Source organism: Canis lupus, chromosome 1 (assembly GCF_011100685.1).
Source record: "Canis lupus familiaris isolate Mischka breed German Shepherd chromosome 1, alternate assembly UU_Cfam_GSD_1.0, whole genome shotgun sequence".
NCBI classification, from domain to species: Eukaryota; Metazoa; Chordata; class Mammalia; order Carnivora; family Canidae; genus Canis; species Canis lupus.
The window spans coordinates 89,462,817-89,488,254 of record NC_049222.1 but is presented as its reverse complement, the minus strand read 5'-3'; the positions used below and the strand labels follow the sequence as shown (position 1 = coordinate 89,488,254).

Sequence of the window (25,438 nt, the reverse complement as noted above, 5' to 3'; positions counted from 1 at the left end):
AGTGACACTCCCGTCCTTGATGCTTGCTTCAGGGTACATCTGTTTTTTTAAAAAGCAATAGCTGTCTGGGAGTAGTACTTCTTTTCAAAAAGCACCTGGCTTATCTTCTGAATCAATAGTTGATGCTCAGTAATGTTTGGGTTTTCAAAAAGATTAACTCATCTGGATGCTGTGTTAGTTCCACATGGAGAATCAAACCTTGACTTATGTTCCCCTATTGATTTTTTTTTCTGATACAAAACAGAGATGAAAGAGAAGAAAGTTTATGTACAAAATTTATTGCCGTAAAAAGATCAAAACAATTTTCGTATGTAAACCAAAATTAACATGTCTTATATGACTACCAGAAGTTGGAAAAACCACCTATTACAAATGCAAACTCTGGATGAAAGCCCAATGACAGAATTTGTTCTGGCCCGTGGATGTGCTGAGACCCCAGAGATCTCAGGATAACAGTCTTGGTAGAGGGATAGAAAGAGAGTTCAAGAGAGAAATAATATATTGCACTGCTAATAAATGATCACCTTCCCATTGGACAACCATGAGTGACCTTCATATCCAATTATACCTTTGATGTCAAGGATTCAAATCATGGGTGCCCAAATGTATGTTTCATATAAAGGGACCAGGACTTCCTTTTGTGTGGCTTCCTGTGTATTTGCCAGGATATGAGTAATCTGTGTGCTCAGCAAAAATGGGAAGAGGAGGCCATGGAGGTCTCATTCCATCTCGACAACTTTCTTCCTCCCTGAAAGCTCTTCATCCTTGCCATCACTGTCCAAACCCCCCCTCTGCCCCTTCCCTGAGGGCTGCCTGTTACCAATAGGAGCCACCTTTCATCTTAGATGGAATGATCAGAGAGAATGAAACCGCAGAGAGGTGAGGGCCAAGCTCCTAGGCAGAAAACATGGAGGGAGTATTTACATTTTAAAAGAGAACCCTATTCTATGTCAACTATACCTTAATGAAAAAGTTTAAAACCTTTTTTTATATTAAGAAAAAATAAAAAGAGAATCTTAAAGGAAGATCTCTGGCTTCCCCAAGGGCTGTAAGGTATTGCACAGTGCTGGGGCTCCTCTTCCTGTTAGGGTCCACTTTCTGAAGCTGGAGAGAAGACCAAACTGCTCCGTGGGAGAAGGGAGGGAAGACAGGGTTAATCTAGCACAAATGTTTGAAGTAAATACATCCTCTCATGCCCTTCTGTAGATGCTGCTTCACCCTACTGGCAACAACCATATGCTATGGGCAAAGTTTCTTCTTAACACCTCAAAGTCTCAGTTTATACATCTGTAAAAGGGGAATAACCATTGCACTTATTTCTGAAGGGTATGATGAGGGCTAAATAAAAAGCATAAAAGGTTCATGGCACAGAACCCATCATATAAGAGACATTCCATAGCTATTAAATAATAATCCCAGCACAAATTCCTCACTTGATTGAGGAAGAAACTGAGGCTCAGAGAGGTGAAGATTTTTGTCCAAGCTCTAATGCATCTCTTCCCACCACGTTTCTACCTGACATGTCCTCTCGTGTTAAAACATGTAATAAAGTATAACAAAGCTGAAGAGTCAGTGGGTCTTAAGATAAATGTCCCAAGTCTACAAATGTGTGGGTCTGTATCTTGAGACACAAAGAATTTTCTGTTAAGGATCAAAGTACTACAATACAGTCTCCTTTCTAAAGATCTGCAGTGGGGGATTTTTTGAAATATACATTTCATATATATTTTAATGTCTTTCAAGATTTATGTCAAAATCTATATTAATGCCACCTATGGCTAGTACAGTTTCCCTCCCTAAATTCTGTGTTTTTATGAATTTTTAAGTATTCTATCTGTTCAACTTGAGTCTCTAAGAAATCTCATCATCTCTGCTTGTACAACCATCCCGTTTTTAAGATATTCATTGAAAACTTTGTGTTCGAGCCATTTTGAAAGGAAATATTACAGTTGTTTTCCACATAGAAATAAAATACACATAACTTAAAAAGTAATACAAGTAATATTCATGGCTTCCAAGAGCACATCTCCCACAACGCGAACTACAGTGTCACTCTGGTAAATCTGGAGAGAACTATGAAACCAGCCAACAAAAGCTGCAAATTAAACCACACTGATCCTTCGTTTCCAGCACACTCTCCGTTTGTGATTGTTGGGTGATGTGGTACCTGAAGACGCACGGCTGGCTGCCTCAAGAGCAGCACCTGTTCCTCCCCAATGGGGGCTGAGGTGATGGGAGGGGGTTGAAAGTCAAAGGCCTCTTGGAGCAGAGCTACAAAATTGGTCCCCGAAGCCCACCTGGGCTGGGATTAGCGCAAATCCGTTGAAATGTTGTTGGCTGCCGCCGGCTCCTTCTGGGGTCCCCATGGGCCTAGCACATCTGTGGAACTGCATGACATCCACAGCATCTCCTCGGCAAGTGCTCCTGGGGGTCATGGAAGACACTTTCCCTCCCATAGTCTGGTGCCTGCATTTATTATTATCAAGTCTAACCCATGAGGGTGCATCACGAGCGCAAGGAAGTGTCCCCTGCTTCAGCATCCTCGGCTTTGCCTCTCAGCATCCTGTAATGGTGTGGCTGCCGGCACCCCACCTGCTACAGACTCCTCATAGGAAGGGGGAGCCTCTGGGTGGGCATCAGCTGCGTCCTCAAATTCCAGGCCCGGCTCTGTGTACAGTGGTGGAGGAATATCTGAGACTTCTCCCTCTGTAGGACAGGGTTGCTTCTCAGCATCAAGACTCTCTTCATATGCAGGAGGGTAGAAATCTGGCCTGGAGATCAAAATGCCACAAACATACATGTGTTATTTAAGTGGTTAATGCCAAAGAGGCATATGCCTGCCTCTCTCAAATCACATTGTGTGAAGTGAAACTGTTAAGAAACATTGATTTTGAAACAGATGTACTTCTTCCCTGGCATCACCAGTTTTTTTTTTTTTTTTAAATGTGCTGCTCTTCCAGCAAAACCTTCCTTATCAGCCATTGGATATGTGCCTCTCTCGTCCTATTTTTCCCAGTGGGTTATTCCAAGCTCTTGCCTCTCTCTCACTCATGGGAACCAGGGACTTTCAGCATGAGATCGTTATCAGGGGGAGAGACACGGGGGGCGCCTAGGCTGTGCAACCTCCTTCCACCCAGTTAGTCCATTCGCATCCATGACCCCATTCACACGCACCTCATTTTCGACTCAGTTGTGCTGTCTCATATCCTCCAAGCCAATAAAATAATGAATGAAAACCAATGTATAAGCTTGTCAAAATCACTGTGTATACCTGAGCCTAATGTATGTTGTGCGTCAGCTACACCGATAAAACATTTACTCAAAAATCCAGCTCTGGGCTATCTCCTCAAATGTATCAGCTGCTTCTCTCTTTCTTCTCACTCTTTCAAGTCTCAGCAACTGGTTTCCAAAAAAACATACTCATTTCTCAAACCATTTCAACCAACAACTTCACATAGATTTCACTTGCAGCTCTTTGCAGGCCAATAGGCCAATGATGAAAGGAGCCATTCGTGCCAAAGGTGATGTATTCACTGGTCATCTTGCCCCATGTTGCTAATTGCTAAATCCTTCTGGCCTCTCCGTCATGAATGGGACAGGGGTGGTGTGAGATGAGGAAGAAAGAGGGTGAGCTTGATGGAGTTGTGTATTTATAGAGTGAATTCCTTAGTGCCCGCAGGGAGTGTTTGTGGTGTGTAACCACAACAGAACAGAGCCTGCCACTTGTAGCCACAGCTCCATCCCAAATATTACCAGGCGCAAAGCCAGATAGCTGAAGGAACCGTCTACTGTACGGCATAAATCTCAGCCTTCCCTCAGAATAGCTAAGACAGTGTCATGGGACACACATGTAAAGACATTAAAGACAGAAAGGTGAGCTGTTCCCTGGAGCGACTTGAGAGGCTCCAGGGTGACTGCCGCCTGCCCCTAAATCCCATCCAGCTCTCCCAGTCCCATTGGCACATGCCAGTTCATATTCTCAGTGCCCGAGTTCCACCATTGCAGACTCATTGGCTCTGATACCTCAATGTGGGTTCCCATCTTGAATGCAAATGTTTCTGAGAAATGCAACTCTTCCCTAACTGACTTCCTGGTCATTCTGTGTAGGCCAGGCATCTACTAGATGCAGCAGGAAGATGTCCATATCACAGATCCCTTTGAAATAATTCAGCACGGTGTGAAGCTATGCATGTGTTAGTAAATTTAATAACTTCCTCCTATAGGAGGCAATCAGCTACTCTTAGCAGGAATTCACACTCTAAAGGCAATCATCTTAACATTTAAGAAAAAAAAATAATCACTCAAGAAGCATCATCCATAATCACCTTAGTCATCTTAATCTTTTATCAAACCCAAAGATCTTGCTAGTTAGTATAGTAAGTATTGGAAATGGGGTTTAGTTATTGTAATTAGTATCTTATTAATGAGCATAATAATGTCAAAAATCAACTGTCATGGGTAAAATTATTTACATTCAAGATACATGGAGTAGCTAAGATATTTTAGATGAAGAGGGCAAAAGAATTTAGGAGTCCTGCAGCCTGTACCTGGAAGATGATGCCTGAAGTTTTATCCCTAAATGTCTTGGGTCAGCCAAGAATTAGGAGGGTTTCAGTTGTCTGATACTGACCATAAGGTGAACTGAATTTTGTTTTATTGTAATGAAATATGTGTGACATTAGATTTACTGCTGTAGCCATTTTAAAGGTACAGATCAGTAGCATTCAGTACATCCACACTGATAAGCAACCTTCACCATTCTCCCTCTCCAAAACTTTTCCATTACCCCAGATTGAAACTCTCAGTAAACAATAAGTTCCCATTCTCTCCTCCCCACTGCCCCCAATAACTGGTTTGCTTTCTGGCTCTGAATTTCACTACTCTAGCTATCTCCTATAAGTGGAATCATGCAGTATTTGTCTTTTTGTGTCTGGCTTCTTTTGCTCAGTATAATGTTTTCAGGGGTCACCCATGCTGTAGCATGTGTCAGAATGTCCTTCCTTCTCATGGCCAAATAATATTTCATCATATGGGTAGACCACACTTTGTTTATCCATTCATCCACTGGACGACCCATGGGTTGTTTACACCTTTTGGCTATCATGAAGAATATTGCTATGAACACTGGTGTACAAAGATCTGTATAAGTTCCTACTTTTAATTCTTTTGTCCACTTACCCAGGAGTAGAATTGCTAGATCAAATGGCAATTCTATATTTAACCTCCATACCATTTTCCATAAAATGATTGCACTATTTTCCATTCTCACCAGCAGCGCACAAGGTTTTGGATTTTGTGTATTCTTGCTAACACTTGCTGTTTCTGTGGGGTTGTTTTTTTTTTAAGTAAGAGCCATCATAATGGGTATGAGGTGGTCAGGTTAACTGAATTACCTCTGGAATATGACTTGTCTTGCGTTAAATAAATCTCTCAGGCAAGGTGTGATGAGAACAGCTAGAAAGGTGGTAAGCTGGGACCTCACTGAGTTCATGGAGAGATTGCAGGACTAATGCAATACCTGCTTGTTCATTTGTTGTGGGCCAGAACCTGGTCTGGAACTTGCTTTCCATATAACCTGGTAGCCGGGTTATGGGAAATAACTTGCCACCACCTGCTTCTAAAGACAGCTTCCACGATACAACAAGAGAACCTGAGTTGGGCCTCTTCTATTGGCTTAGGTAGGTTTTCAATGGAGGGAGATGTTGTTTTTCAGGTAGAAATCCCCTCTCAGTTCATGGTTTTCCCCAGCACCATTCTTCCTAAGGACTAACTCCAGAGTAATTTCCCGACAGGAAAGCTTCAGTTCTAGACCTACAGCCCCCTGCAGGACGTGCTCCACATATTGCTCCACATCTTGCTCCACAGTGGGGTTAGGTTCATTCTGCTTTTCCAGAATTCAGTCCCATTGCAACCCTCCTCCATCCTCTGGCCTCTCAGCACATACCTGTCGACAGTGGCCAGGGGCAGTGCCCCATGAGAAAGATGTCTTCTGAGCACATGGGTGAACACTCCTTTGCTTTTACTTGCCTGGCGGTAGGTGCTCCAGAAAATTCCACTCAGGAGGATCACAAACCCCAGTGGCAGAAGCATATAGGCCAGGATCAGGTTCCCTCGACAGTTGAATATTGATCCTGAGGAAATGAAGAAGGCCCCCAGGCAGATCATCAGGAAGCCCATCAAGAGGGCAAAGGCACAGAAAACTAAACCCATTCTGTTTTGCATCCCAGCTCCTTTGGAACGTTTCCACTCCCCTGCTTCCTTGCTCAGAGACAATGCTCTCATTAGCCAGCTTGGAGCTTTATATGCTCTGGGACCAACTGGCCTTTGGACAATTAAGTGAAGCAGGCACTTAGAAGCTATTCATTAACCACTGAAAGTTACCGTAATATCCTTGGAGGATTAACCTAAAAACACAGCATTGTGTAAGGCAGGGAGGAGTGGCTTCTCTTTGCTGGCTTGCTCTTCTGAGCTGGGTAGGACCCTTAGCCAACCTCGGGTATTTGAGGGGAAGTCTCTCATCTTTTGATTAATCCCCATGGTGGGTAATTCCCTGCTAATGCTAGAGAAATTAACGTTTGTTTTTTGATGAACTATTTTCTTTGTGCTTTGGCAGGGGATCCTTTCTTGATTTCTTCTTTCTCTGTACTAAGAAGACATTTTTAAACTCTTAAGTTCATCTTTCTTTTCTCAATGAAACTTCCTTTATGGCCTTCACCCTATGCTACTGGAAAAATCCCAAGAGAAATACCCATGGTGTTAACTCCCTTCTCTGTTAAGAAAATGAGCATCCACAGGAGAAGGAAAGAGAATTCTGGAGAGAAGGGTTGTAATAGCACTTTGGGAATTTGGGGGAAAAGTTTCTGGGGATGGTCGTAAAAGGCGATGATCTGGGGGCACCTGGAAGGCTCAGTTACGCATCTGCCTTTGGCTCAGGTCATGATCTCGGGATCCTGGGATTGAGTCCCCCATTGGGCTCCCTGCTCAGCGGGGAGTCTGTTTCTCTCCCTGCCCCTCCTTCCCATTGGGCTCCCTGCTCAGCGGGGAGTCTGTTTCTCTCCCTGCCCCTCCTTCCAGCCTGTGCTCTCTCTACCTCAAATAAATAGGTAAAAATCTTCTTTAAAAAAGAAGAGGTGATGATCTGGTGACTTCTCTATCCTGTTTTTTTTTTTTTTAAGATTTTATTTATGTATTCATGAAAGACACAGAGAGAGAGGCAGAGACACAGGCAGAGGGAGATGCAGGCTGTCTGTGGGGAGCCCGATGTGGGGCTCCATCCCAGGACCCCGGGATCACACCCTGAGCCAAAGGCAGACGCTCAACCACTGAGCCACCCAGGTGTCCCTGATACTGGTTTTATATCTTTCCCATTGTTGGGCCCAAATGTTGGGGTCCTGGGGTCATTTCTGGCTAACACATAGGTGTTTGATAAAAATTTTTGCTTGTTACTCAACTGCTGGCAAGCATTCTTGGCTTACCTTTCCTACTCTCAAGAAAAGCCACAGGTATTTAATAAAAGAGTGTTCCCTAAAATGTGTAGCATGTTTCCACCTCCAAGCAAAATAAACACATGTGCAAAGTGCTGCCTGTTCAATCCCCACCCTCCCTAATACACACAGCTTAGAGTTTCACTAGGCACACTAGTATATTAAAAACTCTGAAAAGTCCTACAGTCTTTTTCCCCTCATAAAACACATATGAAGTAAAATTTGTTTTGGTAGATGCTGCTAAAAAAAATGTTCCCTGTCCTCTCCCCTGCACCATCTGCTTCCCTGTAGCATTGCCTCAAAAAATCTTTACAGAACCAGCCTTCTGTTTCCTGTCTGGAATTTGTTTCCTCCATCTTGACTGTCTTTGGTTATAGACACCCTATTCTAGATCTGATTCATGCCCTGATTCCTTCCTTTTTTATGTGATCTTTGGGCATGTCCCTGCCAAAATTCTCCTGCCCACAGGGATTCTGGGTCACTTTTGTGCAGGGAGATTATCTTCAGTCCTTTGCCACTCCTCTACCCCACTACTCCATTACTTTTATTCCATTTACTTTCCCGGTGGAAAAAGGAATTCTTTGTGTAGTGCCCCAGTGGTGCTATGTACACCCTTTAGCCTTATCCCTACCAACTCATGTTATGGGGTCAGAGTGAGACAAAGACACTGGATCAAAAATAATATAAGGTACTTCCCTATTTCACCTCCTAACCTCTACCTTTATTAGCTTCAATACTTACCCTGATCTACTTTCATCTTCTCCTCTTGATACTATCCCTGCAATCTGAAAACAACCCTTTCTCCCTCCTTTTCCAACTGGTCGTGAGGTTTTCAGATTTCTAAGATGCCCCTGATGATTTTTGCCTTCTGGTATCTGTATCCCCCAGAATGTGAGCTGGACATAGTGTAGGCTGGACACAGTGACTTGATTCGAACCAATAGAATATTGTGGGATGTCACTTCTGTGATTAGGTTGCAAAAGATTGTAACTTTGTCTTGCTAGCACTCTTTCTATTGTCCTTTCTATTGATGGCTTATACCTTTGAAGAAGGAAGCTGCCACGTTGGAGAGGCCCATATGACAAGGAACTGAGTGTGGCTTGTGCCCAACAGTCCGTGAAGAACTGAGGACCTTAGTCCATCAGCCAGTGAGAAACTACATCCTGCCAATGATCATGGGAACCTGAAATCAAATGCTCGCTCAGTTGAGCCTTGGGATGACTATACCCTAAGCAACACCTTGCTTGAGAGACCTCAAAGTCAAGGACCTAGCTATATCATACCCAGATTCCTGCCCCACAAAAACTTTGAGAGGCGGGTGTGTGTTGTTCTAAGTTGCTATGTTTTGTGGCAATTTTTAGGCAGTGAGAGATAACTAAAACAGCTCCTTGGGACTTGGAATCCAAAGGGGACAATCAAGGTTAGGTGTTTGCCTAGTATCTAGCCCATAGAACTCGCCCTATGAAGGTTAGCTATAGTCATGCCCACCATTATTGTTATTGTCATTAATGCTGTAGTTCCAAAGAGCTGAGAAAGACCAGCATTTCCAACTGAAAGGTCGGAAACTCTTGGGAGTTGAGTCCCAAGAGCAGGTAAGTGGTGGAGCCCCAGAGCGACCCCTACATAGTAGAGTAAGGAGGGTAGCACTCTTGAGGAGGACTGCCCACCCATAGGGTTGGGCTTCTTTGTTTTAAACCAAAACTGAAAGATGAACTAGACTGGGCATTATGACAGGTCAGGTCTACTTCCTGTGATCACACAAGTGTTTGAGGAAGTAAGTATCCCTGTTCTTTCCCTCCTCCAATTCCAGTGAAGGGTAACTAGTGCCATACAGTTTGTTAGGTAGGTTCTCCCCCTCCAGTACCTTTTATGGAGTCCCCTGTTGTTTCAGAGCAGTGTATTTGTTATTGGTGGTGGGTTTTTGTTTGTTTTGGTGAGACATTGGGTAGGAAAGAGCAAGATCCAGGAGATAACAGGAAGATAGAAGGATTTCAATACTTTATATAAAATAAAGAGCAAGATCCTGGGCTCAGAACAGTGGAGATGTTTATCTGGGGTGGGGTTTGGCATTGGGGAGAAAGTACAGGAGGATCTGTAGTTTATGAAGAAAGTGGATGAGAAAGGAAAAGAATCAGTATGGAAATATGAAATATTGCTTGGAATCACATGTCTTCTTCATGATGGTTGAGACATCCTAATGAAAAATTAATGTCGAAGTTATTTTTGCCTGTTTGTGCTTATTATTATGAAATATTTAAATTACTAAATAATTACGTATGTTTTACTGTGACTCTGCTTCCGTCCTGAAGCACATGCATTATGCCTCCCTGAACATTATTCCCCTTTGATGCCTCAAATATGGTGATAGTGACATAGAACAAACATGGAGAGAAAGCACCCTGGACTTCATCAGTCTGGAAGGAACAGAACCCCAAGCAGAGGGCAGTTGTAACAACAGAAGAGAAAAGCAGGTCAACTCCTCAGGTTTGGGGAAAAATGAAAAGAATCCAATAAAAAGCCAGTCCCACACCAAAACCTCACCTTAAAGAGTTAGTTTCAAGTGAGCTTTGAGCCTTTGGCTGGGCTTCCTTAAGCTCTGCCCTGCCTTCTAGATTTGCCTTAACCCCCAGGCCAATGTTCCTATTCCTGTCCACCTCACCACTCCCAGCACTGAGTGTGAGAATGAGGGGGGCCAATTATATTGACTTCATTTAAAGGTGGAGTAACTAACTGCGAGAGGGATTTCTGAGTCACCTAAGTTCATACAAACATCTTGGGACTGATGGGAAAGAGAATGTCCTGGAGGAGTATGGACAGAGGCCCACCTTCAATAGAGATACGTTCTGGGACCCAGTAGAAGCCAAGCCATAGTCCTTGTCCCAATTCCCCATCAAGATATCCACCTGGGAAATGTCTTGCTTTTAAACCAGTTTATTTAGTCATTATTATAATTCTTAAAAATTCACCAATCAGCAAAAGTGCCTGACCTGGCAACAAGCAGTAGTAGCATGTTATTTGGTTAACAGCCAAACTATTTTAAAACATAATCATTCTTTCAACACTGTTCCTTTGAGCATGACTGACCCATGAGCACTTCTGAACATTGAGTGCAGCCAGTTCCAAGCACTGTTTTGGTTTCACGTCAGAGCCCCCCGACACCTCACCCTCCTTTTGGACTCTTCTGCGTAATACGCCTTGAAGCTTCTAACTGCACTCCAGCCTTTGTTTACTGGGCAAATGGGCCAGTACCCTTCTCTTAAAAACAGGAACATCGTATTGCTTTGGATGAGAAGTCAATGGGGACTTTGGAAGGAAGCTAATGGTGTGTAGAAGCAGTTGCATAGGAGAGGTCAAGAGTTGAGGGAGAGCGGTCAGATTTCAGAAGGTTACTTTGGTTTAGGAAGTGAGGCCTTGTGGGAGGTGGGGAAGGTGAGCATATGCGTAGCCAGCCATGTCACCCTCGTGGTGATTACTGAGTGATTTCTGGATTAGCCTTTCACACGTGTGGGTTCACTGAGCACTGGTCACTTCCTTCTCCTTGTTTTCTTTGCTTTTGAACTTTTCCCCCCACCTCTCTTTTTCCCCTCACTCACTCAGGAAGATTTACACGAAGGCATTTTAAGGTTGGCAGAGAATAAACAGCTTCTCAGGAAAGGAGTGGCATGACGTGGTGAAGTGATATTAGACCAGCACACAAGGCTCATACTCACCTTGGAAAGAACGTAGTGTGTTTCTAGGAAAGAGAAAGCCACGCAAGGCTAGGACTGGTGAGGCCTGTGAGGTACTCTGAGTGTAAAACTTATGGGGTGCCAAAACACTTAGTAATCAAAATAAATCATATTTTTGAACAATATGTTTTAGAAAATCACATTGGCAAACTATGGCTCATGGGCTGGCCACCTGTTTCTATAAGGGAAGTTTTGCTGAGGAAATTGAGTCATGTCTGTGGACCAAGCAAGAAGACAAATTCTTGGAGCTCTGCTTCCAACTTAATCCACAAATAAGCCAGAAAATATTTCATTTCTTGGCAGATCTCTGGAAAGCTGAAAAGAGACCAGAGCCACTTCGGATCAGAGCAGAAGCTTAAGGCAGAGCAGAATCTGATGACCTGCTTTTACACTAGTTGGCATGGTGGTCAATGACTTGTAAATATGATATGGATTCTGTGTCCCACCTCATGAAATTCTATTTAATATTGAACTTCTTCTGAGAACGATGACAACTCAGCAGCAATGAGCATCTGTGGTGCTAGAATTATCGTCTCTATCTACCATCCCACTGAAAAACCCAAATATCTTTGTGGAAGTGGCTGATTCTAGGGCTCAAGCAGAAGACCTGAGAGATGTAATGTTGAACTGGAAAGCAAGGAAGTGAACGAACATTCCAGGAGCTATGCCTAAGAGGTGGAGGAGCCACCCTGAAGGGGTCTCCAGGGTTTCTTATCCTCAGCACTATTCACATTTTGAGCCAAATAATCCTGTGCAATAGGGACTGTCTTGTGCATTGTGCAGTGTTGAGTAGCAACCCTGGCTTCCATCTACCTACTAGCTACCTACTCATGGAAATCAATAATGTCTATTGACATTTCTAGATGTCTCCTGGGGATCAAAATTGCCCTTGGTTGAGGACCACTGCAGTAGCCCAAGATGGGACAACCTAAGCACCAAAAGTTCAGATACTGAAATAAATTTAAACAAATAAAATACATAAAAATCCACAAGTCCATAATATCTCTTCATTTTTTGCATAATATCTCTTCAGCACGAAAGAATAGTCATCTCCAATTTTTAAAACGTCCTTCTATATATTCCCTTTGTTCCCTCCTTTATCAACTTTTTAGATGGAAGTGAAAGCTTCTGGAAATTTCTTTATCTCTGCACTGTGTTTTGGGAAAGTCCCTTAGCCAAATGTTCCAGCTCATTAATTTAATATTCATCTCTGCCCATTTTGTTATTCAGCTCAATTTTTAAGGAATGGTGATTATATTTTTAATAATCTAGAAGCCTGAGTGTTTCTTTCAGATGGCTGCTTTTCTGTTTTATGGCTGCAATAATCGTCCCAGCAAATGAAAGTTCTGATAATAGGAGCCAACTTTTCAGGTGTGTTGAGTAGAATCTTGCAGGTGTACAGGTAGATAATCTTGGTTTGGGAGATTTCTCTCCCCAGCATATGAGATCTGGGAAACTCATATCAGAAGCATCTCTTGGTTTCTTTTTCTTGTCACCTCTTCACACCCTGATTCCTTGAGTTATCAAATTTAGCTCTACTTCTCTGTCCAGAGTCAGCCCTTCTGATAGAACAGCCCCTCGGTTCACTGTCTAAAACAGTTATGAGGCTTTAATATGGAAGCAAACACCACTGTCGCCAGAACTTCTGCTATGAAGGGCATGGGAAGATCATGACCAGCTCAGGAGTTCATAATGCAGTCTTTTAATTTATGGACCAGATAATGATTGACAAGGCCCCTCCCTGCAATGTACTGGTTAACCCTGAGCTTGAAGTCCCTCTAGTTAGTGTACAAATAACTCTTACTTGGCAATATCCTTTTTCTGGCTTTTAAAAAAAAAGAAAACTTTTATTGCTCTATCAATCCAATTCTCTTTGTTCCATTTTTCAGGAAATTTTCAAATTTTCTGATCTTTAGTTGTAAATTTTCTTGTTTGGCATTTCAGTGGAATTCAGGGAGGGAGGAAAAGTAGATGGGTGTGCTCAGTCTGCCAATCTGATCCCCAATTTTTTTCTGAGTGTTTAAGGATGTGAGTGGATATTATTTACAAAATTAGGACCGGACTATATATGTAACTGTGTATTTTACTTTTTTCATTAGAACAACATGTGTTTTTATGTTGCATGTTTTTGTTTTGTTTTTTAAAGATTTTATTTATTTATTTAGAGAGTGCAAGAGTTCTTGAGCAGGGAAAGGAGCAGAGAAAGAATGAGAGAGAGAGAGAATCACAAGCACATTACACGCTGAGTGCAGAGCCTGACACTGGGCTAGATCCCACAACTCTGAGATCATGACCTGAACCGAAATCAAGAGTTGGATGTTTAACCAACTGAACCACCCAGGTGCCCCATCATGATTACATGTTTTGAATGAGCCTTCACAGTTCATCAGGCTGGAGTATAATTAATTTTCTTTTATTTCTTCAGCACTGAATAATTAGGTCCTTGGAGACAGAGAAAAATGTTATCCTAAAGACTAACTGAAATGTCTGCCATGTAGTAGATCTGTAAGTGCTCCTGACTCAATTTGATTTTTTTTTCTTTCATTTGAATAGGTCAGAACCAAGGCAGAGACTGGGGATAGGAGATGAAGGGAGTCACAGGAAAGAAGGTTAGTTTGGGAGCAGAGAAGACTAATACAGGCATTCCTATCTTCTGGCTTGATTTTCCCTCTCCTACTTTTTGGTGCAATCACAGAAGTCAGTCCTTAGTTGGGTTGGAAAATAAGGATATTCAGATTTTCCTTCCTCTTATTAAAGCCCTAGAAATTGGAACCTATCTTTAGAATACAATGTTTCTTTCAGCACATATCAAAGTATGTATAAAGTATTTCGGAGGAGATGTGTTTCTACTTTACAGGTGTATTAACAAGTCTAAAGATGGTGTTCATCTACCCAAGTTGCTATTTACTGCCTCAGAAGGATGAGTCATTCTCTGTTTACACTGAGGGATTGAAGTTATATCTGCTCACAGCCGGGAGTGTAATCAAGTTGTGAAAATGCCAGGACAGTAACTGTAAGCTCTCATGGGATTATGACAGGAAGTGTTAGAAGCCTTTGTTTAGGTGTATTGGGATGAAGAGTTCAGTACATTTGAGCACGTGTTGGAAATCCAGACAAAAAGGCAAAAGACAACACTGTATTCACAGGGCAGATTTATCATCAAACCCAGGATAATTTTTCAAATTTTATAAATATAACTGAGATTCAGAAGCAAATGATTCCCATTTTCTATCCACAAAAACTGAAAAACAAATCCAGGGTCTTATTTTTTCTCTTTTTTTTTTTTTCAATACATCTATTTATTTGAGTCACCAGTGTCTAGTACAAAGGGAAAAAATGAATAATTCATTAAAAACAGCTCTATTTTTTCAATGAGAAACTGAGATTTAGTCACAAATTACTATCTCAACTCATACAGTAGCCTCCTACACTTTTCAAAAAAATCAATAAGGGCCCAAATTTGTTTATTTTTTGAAAGATGAGTGAAAGAAGGCTGGAAGAGACAATGTGCCACTGATCTACAGGAAGGGAATAACTTCGCTTAAATTGAAATATGCTTAGTTTCTCATATCTCTCACTTTTCACATGGCTGGACATGAAAAATATATCTATATCTAAAACAATTGTCATTGTAATGTATTGAGTCCCACCATGGGCCAGGTACCATTCATTTACTCTCTTTAATTCTCACAACATTGCAAGATAAATCTAAGCTCCAACTGGGTTTGGAGGATGCCGATTCTGCAGAGGACCAGCAACCAAGGTCATTTAGAGCCAGTCTGCAAACCAACAGCTACCTGGCTGCATATCCTACACTCTTCATCTTACCTTACAACGCCTCTCTTGACAGCTGACTTTAAGGCTGGTAATTTTACTTGTTAGGTTACAATTGATAAAATTATTAATCGCTATCTCTAATGGATTTTTTTTTTAAATTATGGACTTGCAGTATTTATTGATCACCTACCATTTATTTTTTATTTTTTATTTTATTTTATTTTATTATTATTTTTTGATCACCTACCATTTATATCACTCAGGATGAGCTAGGCTTTGCAAACAACCCTAGATATCAGGGAGTTTAAATAACAAAAGTTTATTTCTTGTTCACTCAACATGTTTATCATGGGTCAGCTGGGGCTCTGCTATAAGTTGACATTATCTCAGCTGAGAGAGGAGCTACTCTCCAGAACATTTATAGTCACAGGAGCTAAGAGAAAAGACGACGCTGAAGGATCTTACGTTGCTGATTAGAATTTTGGCCCAAGGTGTCATGCACCACTTTACATACAACTGATTGATGATTATGGACCACATGTCCCTAACCAACCACAGGAGTCCAAGAAGTGCAAACCTACTATGCCTAGAAGACTGTAATAGAAATATTTGGTGAGCAGCACTAACTTTATAAACACGTATCCAGCTAGGTGCTGGGAGGAATACAAAGAAAAGACATGGCCTTTGTTCTTAGAAAGCTTACTGTTGAGACAGGAAAAAAAAGCAACTGATTCAAAGAAGAATAAGTGCCAGACTAATATAAGCATCATGTGAGAGGAATACAGAGGAAAGAGTTAATTTTTAATTGATTTGATTCACTGTTAATTTTAAATGGCAAGAAGCCTCTGCAGAGAATACAGATGAGCTTTAAAAGCTCAAAGAATTTCACAGCATCGAAAAATATTTTAGGGAGAAAGCTATTCCTATTAAGGGAACTGTGTGAAAGGGGTTAACACATTCAAGCAGACATGGGTATAGTGGTGGGAAAGGAGAGGCAGGTGGGTAAGATGAGCAATGGAATCAGAGACAGGAAAGCCACTTGGAGGCAGATGGTTGAAGTGTCTGCACCACACAAGGAAATCTGCCTTTATATTGAGGTTGCTACATATTATCAGAACTGTCTTGGAGACTCTCAGATAAATCAATATTGTCACAAATGAATCACCATCTTGACACATGTATAAAAATATATGTATATATAAAATACATCTTTATATTTATAAAATATATAAATTCATGCCACTTAGCATAAATATATATTATATATATAATATATATAGAGTAAAATAACACTGTCAGAGCAGAGTACCTGACACAAAAAAGGCAATCGATAAAAATGGAGGAATGAATGAATAGAAAGAAATTTGATAAAGGTGTTATACATTAATCCTTTGATAATCAAATTTTGAGGATCCATATCGATTTTTTTTAAGTAGGCTCTACTAGGTGAGGGGCTCTGGAACTCATGACCCTGAGATCAAGAGTCAGACGCTCAACTAATTGAGCCACCCAGGCATCCTGACACCTAATTTTTTTAACCAAGAAATAAAAGTTCCTGAAGAGAGCTGCTCACTTGAAACCTTAGTAAAGTGTCATTCACTTCTACGTCTTTAATGCCTTCTCTGTCTACCTTTCTCCAGCCTATGGTACATTAATTCTTCTAACATTTCCTTTTAGGTTCAGTCCTCCAGTTCTTTAACCAAAATTGTCTTTTCTCAGAGCCTCCAATTCTGGACAGTACTCACTGAGAACGTCCCCCAGCACTTCAGATCTGCTGGGTTACACTCACTGCCTGTGTGTAGGAGTTTTCATCTCAAGCCCGCAATCCTGTAGATTTGGTAAAAGATGCTATACTAGGAAACAGACCAAATTTAAAAAGCAACAAAACCCTCAACCTGCCTAAGGCTGTAAAACAATACAGAACTCTCCAGCAGCCAAGTGACATGTCAGCCCTGGGCTAGGATTTTACACCTCATGGGAACAGAACAGGGTGACCTGAGGAGTAATGTTAATGGCTTGAGTGGGTCACAGCTGGAAGCTTTCTGTGTTTATGCTAAAATGCTGCTCTGCTTCCTTATGCAGAAAATAAAAAGAGGATCTGTTGAGTCAATGAAGCAAAACCTTGCAAAGCATATGTGGCGGTCTGGGACTCGTGACAGCAGAATGAGTGAGAGAAGGAATGGACAGAGAACGGGACAACAGCAGGCAATATGGTAGATGCTGAGGGCCTACTGATGCCCCAGCCGGTGCTTCTCAAAGGGCCAGTCCATGCGAGTCACTTGAGAATCTCGAGAACATGCAGATTCTGGTTCATCGGGTCTGGGGTGGCGCTTGCAACTCAGTAGCTCTGCAGGCTCCCAGGTGATGCTAATGTTGCTGGTCCCTGAACCACACTTTAAGTAGCAAGGAGTCTGGGCAACTGCTTCACCTAGCCTTCACCTTGGTAGATCCTTAAAGGTCAGGTGTTTCCCCATCTGTGTTCAGGGAGAGTAACCCCTCCCCAGCCTCATGGCTTGAACAGGAGCGCGTTAATCAGCCCTAAGTCCATGATGGTAATTGTGCTCCCTAAGCCAGTGAGTGATTGGCTTGGGGTGAGTCATGTGACCCACCCTGGTCAATGAGATAAAAGAGAAGGCTGCGGGTCAGGGGAAGAAATGTTCAGATGGGGTTTTCCTGCTCTGGTAGAGCAATCCAAGGTGGAAATTTGCCCCTTCCTGGCTTGGGAGATTACCTGGTGAGGATGGGGTTCTTGGAGCTGCTGTATTCATCTTCTAAGCGTAGCAAGGGATCTCTCTGGCCCCTTCCACCTACCTCTCCATAGGATCCTATCTTTTTTGTAGGCATCACCTACTCTAGTTCAGCCTTGAACTGTTAGAATCTTAGCGGGCTCTGTTTGGGATCCTCTTTTTTTCTCATCAGGCATTCTCTTAACTATGGCTTTCAAACTGTGGGCGGGAACGCACTGTCAGGTCATTAAGTCACACAGAAGGCTGTGAGCTGCGCTGGCAAGAGTGTCTGAACGTCACGTGGCAGAAGTAATGGTCAGGGGTATGTGTGCTATAAGATGTATTTCTCATTGTAGGTCCTCACCAGTGAAGTTTGAGAGCCACAGGGTTCTGTGCTCTCATTTTTTTCTGTGATTCTCAAACTTCTCCACCTCTACCTGCAGATCTTTATCGGTTTTAAAGCTCTACCTTTCCCTGCCTACTCAACATGGGCACTCCGAAAGCTCAGCACTCCACAATTAAAGCCACACTTGCCGTCATGCTTTCTGAGCCTGACCCATGCTCACCCACCACCCACTCCAAGCCGCCTCTTCCTCCTCGTTTCTTGCGTTGGGAAAGGGCACTATCACTCCCACCCCTGCATAGGCCGACTGAACCTTGGGAATCATTCTTGGCCCTTCACACCCAACTTTGTCTTTGAACTTAGCTTATTTCACTCCTATGTCTCTTACAAACAGGCATCTTTTAAGTACCTTTTCTACTCCCCCGTTAGTGCTACCGTTCTGATCCAAAGCACTGTCCTCTCCCTACCTAACCGCCTCTCCACAGCTTCTCTTAGCCCCGCCCTTTTAAAAAAATACTTATTCATGAGAGAGACAGACATAGGCAGGCTCCCTGCGGGGAGCCTGATGTGGGACTTGATCCCGGGATTATGCCCTGAGCCAAAGGCAGACGCTCAACTACTAAGCCACCCAGGTGCCTCGTTTTAGCCCTTTCTAATCCATTCTCTGCAGCCAGAGGAACCTATTAACCATGTCATTTTCCTATTAAATTGAAGGTTGGAGCCAGTAATCAATAGCCTGGCTGGAAGGAACTCCAGAACTGGTCCCTAACCATCTCTCCTGCCTGGTCCTCATACTTCCCATTTGGGTCTGCCCTCAACCTTTTTTTTTTTTTTTTTTTTAAATTTTTATTTATTTATGATAGAGAAAGAGAGGCAGAGACACAGGCAAAGGGAGAAGCAGGCTCCATGCACCGGGAGCCCAATGTGGGACTTCGATCCTGGGTCTTCAGGATCGCGCCCTGGGCCAAAGGCAGGCGCCAAACCGCTGCGCCACCCAGGGATCCCTGCCCTCAACCTTTTATACATACAGTATTGCCTCATATTTGGGACCCTGGAGTTCCTTGTTCTTCCAGAACTCTCTTCTCCCCTCATCTCTTAATTCATCAAACCTCCCCTATTGAAGTCTCAGAAGGCTATTAACTCCTTAGCAAGGACTTCCTTGGCTCCTGGGTAAGGTTAGGTCCTTCCAGCATAAAGCACACCATAATAGAATTATTTACTTGTTCTAAGGTCTTTTCCACCCTGAGGCTATAAGCTTCATTCAAGCAAGGACCGCATCTGCTTTGTCTCCTTACCCTGGAACCACAGCACCAAACCCAGGGGCTGGCATACAACAGTAGTTTGTTGTTCAAATAGATGAAAGAGGTGTTTAAGACACTTCTCTGATTAATCATGAGGACCACTTGTGATGTTCCATTTTTTTTAAAGAACTGATTGCCTGAGAGTGGGATGTTAACAATTGAAATGCTCTGGGAGGTTTGGACCTGTTGAATGTTCCGAATAGGGGCTGTCCACCCCCTACTGAAGGTCCCGTATCTCACAGAAGCATATATATTTATAGGGAGTCTTTGTTACTTATCTGACCGAAAGGTCCAGGCTAATCCAATTCCTACAATGGTTCACTCTCAAGTTGACCTATCTTTATTAGCCTGAGCTCATTCAAAGATGGGACTTAGTGACCTCTGGAGTAGTGTGATTCTTTCTCGCTTACATGGCCATTTGTCATTTTTCCTGTCCCTTCTGCCCCCCCATCCCCCTGCCATCAGTGCCAAGCCTGCACACAAGTCAGGCTCCTGACTTCTGATAAGCGAGGCTTCACTTAGTCATGCCGTCCAACATGCAATACCTCACTGGGTCTCCAGGGGATGCCACAATGACCGCCTTGGCCTTTCTTTGAAGTTGAAAGTTAAAATGAGTTTTCTCCAGTTGCTTTTAAGTAATATAGTTAAATATTACAGTTAGGTTGACCCCTGTCCCCCCTACATCTCCCCTTTGACGTGATCTGCCTTGTGCTGACCGGCCTACTGACCCGACAAACGTGGCCCAGCTGCAGGAGGAGGTAGCAGGAAAGGGGACATGTTATACTTTAATTAAAAAAGCAGTTTTGTGTTCCCAAATGCTTGGGACAGGTGCTGGAGGTTCACCTACTACATCCTGTAGAAACTACAAAGGCCAGACCTCCTGAGGGCCCATGGTCTCTTCTCCAGCCAATGCAGTAATCAGGGCTGGTATGGACTTGGTCCCGTGAAGGTTCCTTCCTAACTAGGCTGTCAGGGTGTCAGGAAGGGGTGAGGTCTGGCATCCTTTCACTCCCCATTCCCACCATGAGCTGAGACTTTGTCAAGGTGTAAGAACGGGGTGAAGTCCGGCATCCCCTCACCACCCCCCACCATGAGCTGAGACTCTGTAAGCATCTCTGAACCTGAAGCCCCAGCTCAAAAAGAGGGAGCACAGGCCCTTGTGCTCTTATTCCACCTCCTGCCGGAGGTAAATGCAAAATAAAGCCTCAGTCCTGAATGAGGCCATGGGGGGACCTCTTGGTAAAGCAAGTTCAAATTGTATTCCAATCAAGTGCCCAGCGGTATTGTCCTTGCTCTGTGCATGTAAGTTTTGGGGAAACAAAAGCCTGAGGCGGCTGCCGGGTCATCCTTGCCCTGCTTCCCAGGGAAATCCTCTAGCTCTTAAGGACCACTTTGCATCTGGGTGCTATTTACTTTCCTCCACTTAGTATTTCACATGGTTTCCTCACTTACTCTCCCTCTCTTTATTTGGTCCTTACTCTTCGGCTCTCCTGTCTCTCCTCCCTTGTTCCTGTATTTTTTGGTGGGATAGCATTTCTATTTCTTCACATGCTGCCTGTAGGAGCGCCGGGCTCTATATATCAAACTAGAGTGGCCTTGGCTTATTTACGTTGGGGTCCCTAAGAACAGACTCAGATGGAAAGCTGCACAGAGCAGGTCTCAGGAGTATCCTGGAGGGAAGCGCAGGTGGCGGCAGTGGCGGGGGGAGAAGCTGACCCACGAGGGCTTGTCTCTTCTCTACCCAGAGGCCTCAGCCAAGCCTGCAGGGAGCCCTGGATCTGGACAACCCTGCAGGCCGAGCTGGATGGTCCCCCATGAGGGACTAGTAGGGGGAGCTGGTTATCAAAACCCAGAGGCTCAAAGATGGGGTCTGTGGAGCAGGAGCCCCTGAGAAGGCGGCCCTGGGAGCTGTTGGCACTTTTGCAGGGGCAGCCAGGCTGGGTCTGCAGGGGACAGGGGAGCTAGGATTTGATGTCAGCTGTTGCCGCTGGGGTGAAGGGGACTGTTGGGGTGAGGCTGGTGGTTCCAAGGAGCCAGTGGAGGCCGTGAGCCCCACCTCCTGCCACCCTGTGCCCTCTGGTGCCCCCTCCTGGCAGAACCCAACAGGAAGGTGGTACAGAGGAGACCCGCCCAAGACCACCGAGCAACACCAGAAGCGGAGATAAGGTCTTAATAAGGGGCACATCTGGCAATGGCATCCACAGGTGGGAACAGTACCAACCAAGGAGACGCACCTCCACCACCTTTTTAAAAAAAGGACAGGTGCCTTCCATGACCCCGATCCCCACCTGGCCAGTGTCTCCTTCATTTAGCTTCTTTTTTGAGACTGATCCTGAAATGAGCATGAGATTTAATGCTGAAAACTTTAATTGGCTCCAGTACCACCTCGTGTTGTTGGCCTGGAACGAAATTTCTCCTCTGTCTCCCCGCCCAGTCCACAGGCACCCTCACCAGGCCCCTCTTGATGAGAGACGTGTGAGGGTTTTCCAGTCCTGATTTTTCTGGAATTTACGTGCACCACTCTGCCCTGGGATTCTAACCTGTCACTCATGCTCCTGTTTTGTTCCCCTCTTTCTCCTACGCGGAGGGGGCTGCGAAGGTCAGGCTGTTTTCCATCACAGGCAGCCCAGCAAGTGCTGTCTCAAGGGAATTTTGATTCCCTGAGATAGACCAAAGCACTAAGTGGGGCTATTTTCCCTTGATATGGATTTGGGGGGAGGTGCGCATGGGGGGAGGGAGAATTGATGTAATCGGGGTTTGGCAAAACAAGTCAAATTTTTGTGGCCTTTAAGAAAGGCCACAACTGTCCTAACAAATTAGTAGAGAACACTGAAGCCAATACTTATTTTGGAAATTAGATCCTGGAGCCCAGAGAAGGGAGCTAAGGGTCCTAGGTTGTCCATGCCTTGCAACCTTGAGGGCCTGGGTTGGCTGGTAGAGGAGGAGGCTGAGGGCACGGGGTGGGAAGAGCACAGTGTGGCTGCAGGGGCCTGGGTTGGGCTGCCCGTCCCTGCTTGTGGGCCATGGCCAGGGTCCTGCCACCCGAGGCTCAGAGTTCTGACCTGGCACTACCGAAGGGGCAATGGATTCTATGATCTCTTATTTTCCTACAGTCTTCAGATATTCAAATCTGAGGTTTCCTTCTCTTCTTACCACCTACTTAGGACCCCTAATGGATGAGCAGTTTCCTCCTATCAGCCCTCCAAGTGTCTTTACCTTGTCACTGCTGCGTAGGATTTGTCACCCAACGCCCAGCCTGTCCTCGGCTGAAGCAAGAACACGGGAGAGCCTCTATGTGTGCTTTACATCAGGCACAGAACTAAGGTATATCAAGGTGTGACTTTTTTCTGCTCCCAAGAAGTGACCATTGACCATAATGACTTGAGTACCCACTGTGCGCCAGGCTTCCTGTACATTCTAACTAAATCTTGGAGGTTGGTTCTCATTTTGAGATACAAAACCGAGCCTCACGGCCCTCGGATGACCCAGGGCAAGAAAGGGACAAAGTGGGATTTGGAATCCAAAGCACAGCATAAGGGCAGCCTGGGTGGCGCAGCGGTTTAGCGCCGCCTTCAGCCCAGGGTGTGATCCTGGAGACCCGGGATCGAGACCCACGTCAGGCTCCCTGCATGGAGCCTGCTTCTCCCTCTGCCTGTGTCTCTGCCTCTCTCTCTCTCATAAATAAATGAAATCTTTATTTTTTTAAATAAAATCTTAAAAAAAAACACATCATAAGAAAATGATATTGAAAATCTTTTCATTCATCAGGATTATGTTGAGGAAGTCTCACTCTGGCACTATTGCATATTTTATTTTTGTTCTTTGTTTTGTCTTTGTATGCTGGTTTTGACGTAACTTTTTAACACCTCTATAATACCTGCTTCTCTTCCCTCCCCACTTCCTCTTCACAGAGAGAGAGCAAATCTTTGACTTTGGCAGGCAAGAGAATCATGCAGGAAATTAGTGACATCATTTTGCCTTTGCTGTATACGTTTTCATAGTTACCTCCTATGTACAGATTTTCCATTTACAGTTAGAGACATGGTTTCCTTATAAAATAAACTTTAAAAGCTGCATAAGGGGCCCCATTTTTAAGCGTCTGACTCTTGACCTCAGCTCTGGTCTTGATTTCAGTCTTGCACCCAAGCTCCACACTGGGCATGGAGCCTACTTAAAACCAAAAGCAACAATAACAAAACCCTGCATCAGGTTTAAAAAAAACAAAAACAAAAACAAAAACAAAACTTGAGTACCTCATCACTGAGGTGGTACTTGGTTGTAGCAAATATCCTGAGGGTATGACCTTAGATAACCTTTCTGAACATTTAGACAGCATCCTTGTGATGCAGATGCATGACATTGTAGAGCAGATTGTCATTTGCTTCCTGTGGGTCTCCTGAGGAGAGGCATGCTGGGCAAGTCATGACAACCAGGCACATCTAACTTTCAAATGCACACTTACTGGGGGAAAAAGCTGTGCCTCGTTTCCCACTGCTCTGTAAAATCGCAGAGTTTGGGGGGAAATTTTACTGTAGTTTTGCTTATTACCATGCAATTTTTCTTCTTTAATATTCAAATTGTGTTTATTACTATAAGGAGCTTAGAGCCTTTGAAGTACTTTATTTTTAACATGCATCCCCTGCTGCCTCCTCCTCCACACACCCACAGGACATTGAGAATAGCAGTCAAATGTTGGAGCCTGCTTCAGTAATCATTTACCAAGCAGAAAGCTTATTAAGAAAAGTCCAGGGACTTGTAGGGCACGTATTTTATTCACATGGGGCATGATGACGTGTGGTAAAACTTTGGTGTCTTCTAGAACACGCAAACATCTGGAAATACAAACTGGAATTTATGTGTAGGGGTGAACCTTTTAAAAAGAGCTCCTGGGGGATCCCTGGGTGGCTCAGTGGTTTAGCGCCTGCCTTCAGCCCAGGGCGTGATCCTGGGGTCCCGGGATCGAGTTCTACATCGGGTTCCCTGCATGGAGCCTGCTTTTCCCTCTGCCTGTGTCTCTGCCTCTGTGTGTGTGTGTGTCTCTCATGAATAAATAAATAAAATCTTTAAAAAAAACAAAAGAGCTCCTGGGACCTATTTTAGTGTTATCATGGAATTTCAGCAGAAATTTCAACAAGTGGCCTGTAATTTCAGAGGTGAAAGCCTGTGGGGTGATGGTCGCGGGAGAATGAAATGAAGCTTACCTGGGTGCTCAGGTGTGAATACTTGATAGTCAGAGCAACAGTTAGATCCTCAGCCTAAAAAGTAAAGGAGCATACTCCATGGTACTTATGGTATCAGCTTTCCAAAAAGACCAGCATACAGAGTCAGTTGGCTTGGTGTTTCTATTAGGGAATAATTGGAAACAGTAGAATTACTTAGGACAGCATGGTCTCCTGACCAGCATAGTCACATTCCCCAGGAAGACAGGTTGCCAGGCCCCACCCCAGAACAACTGAATCAGGACCTCAGGGGAGAGGTCCCAGCAAAGTCCCACACAAGGTCCAGCTTATGTTTTAACAAGCCTTCTAAGTGATTCTGATGCATACTCTAATGTCAATGGAACCACCAGTTCAAAGGAAAGGCAGTTTCCATTTTACACCTCACATCTGTCTGAAAATCTGCCACATGCTGACCGTAGACATAAGTACACACAGAATGAGCAGTAGTTCCTCCTTACCTCTTCCCTTTGCATGCTGAAGAAAATAAATACAATCCTCTTCTAGACTAGAAGAGGACAACTTTGCCACCCTGACTGAATTCTCTAGGGCAACCACAGTGTTCTAGAACCCAGGGCTTGACTCACAGAAAGTAAAGAATAAGAACATTGTGATTGTTATTTTAGCAACTTAAGATGTAGGATCTGACACAGAAGAGGATTACCTCAGAAAATGGTGCTCCTTGATTATCTCCTAGACAGAGCTAGACCCTGGCATGGGCAAGGGGGGACACGCTAGAAGGGAAGCAGAGAGTGTCTATGTGTTGCTGGTGGGGGTAGGGTGAAATGTGTCGCGGGGGTTCCCTTGCTTTCACAAGGGTGTTCCAAAGAGCCCAGGGCTGGGTGCCTACTCAGCTTAGCCAT

At 43.9% G+C, this 25,438-nt stretch overlaps 1 protein-coding gene across 2 annotated transcripts; it reads right to left on the bottom strand.

Moving 5' to 3' along the window:
* Positions 1 to 258: 258 nt before the first annotated feature.
* TMEM252 (transmembrane protein 252) lies at positions 259 to 25,168 on the bottom strand. Of its 2 annotated transcripts, XR_005354232.1 has the most exons (4): positions 25,037 to 25,168; positions 24,561 to 24,701; positions 5,945 to 6,131; positions 259 to 2,771 (listed from the first exon to the last, which is right to left on the bottom strand). XR_005354232.1 is itself a non-coding variant. In XM_038527146.1 (2 exons), exons 1-2 carry the CDS (start codon positions 6,280 to 6,282, stop codon positions 2,534 to 2,536), a joined length of 576 nt encoding a protein of 191 aa, XP_038383074.1. In that variant the 5' UTR covers positions 6,283 to 6,290; the 3' UTR covers positions 259 to 2,533. The 2 variants fall into 2 exon arrangements, 1 of the variants encoding a protein (XP_038383074.1); XM_038527146.1 differs by lacking the exons at positions 24,561 to 24,701; positions 25,037 to 25,168 and having other exon boundaries at positions 5,945 to 6,290.
* Between the last annotated feature and the right edge of the window lie 270 nt (positions 25,169 to 25,438).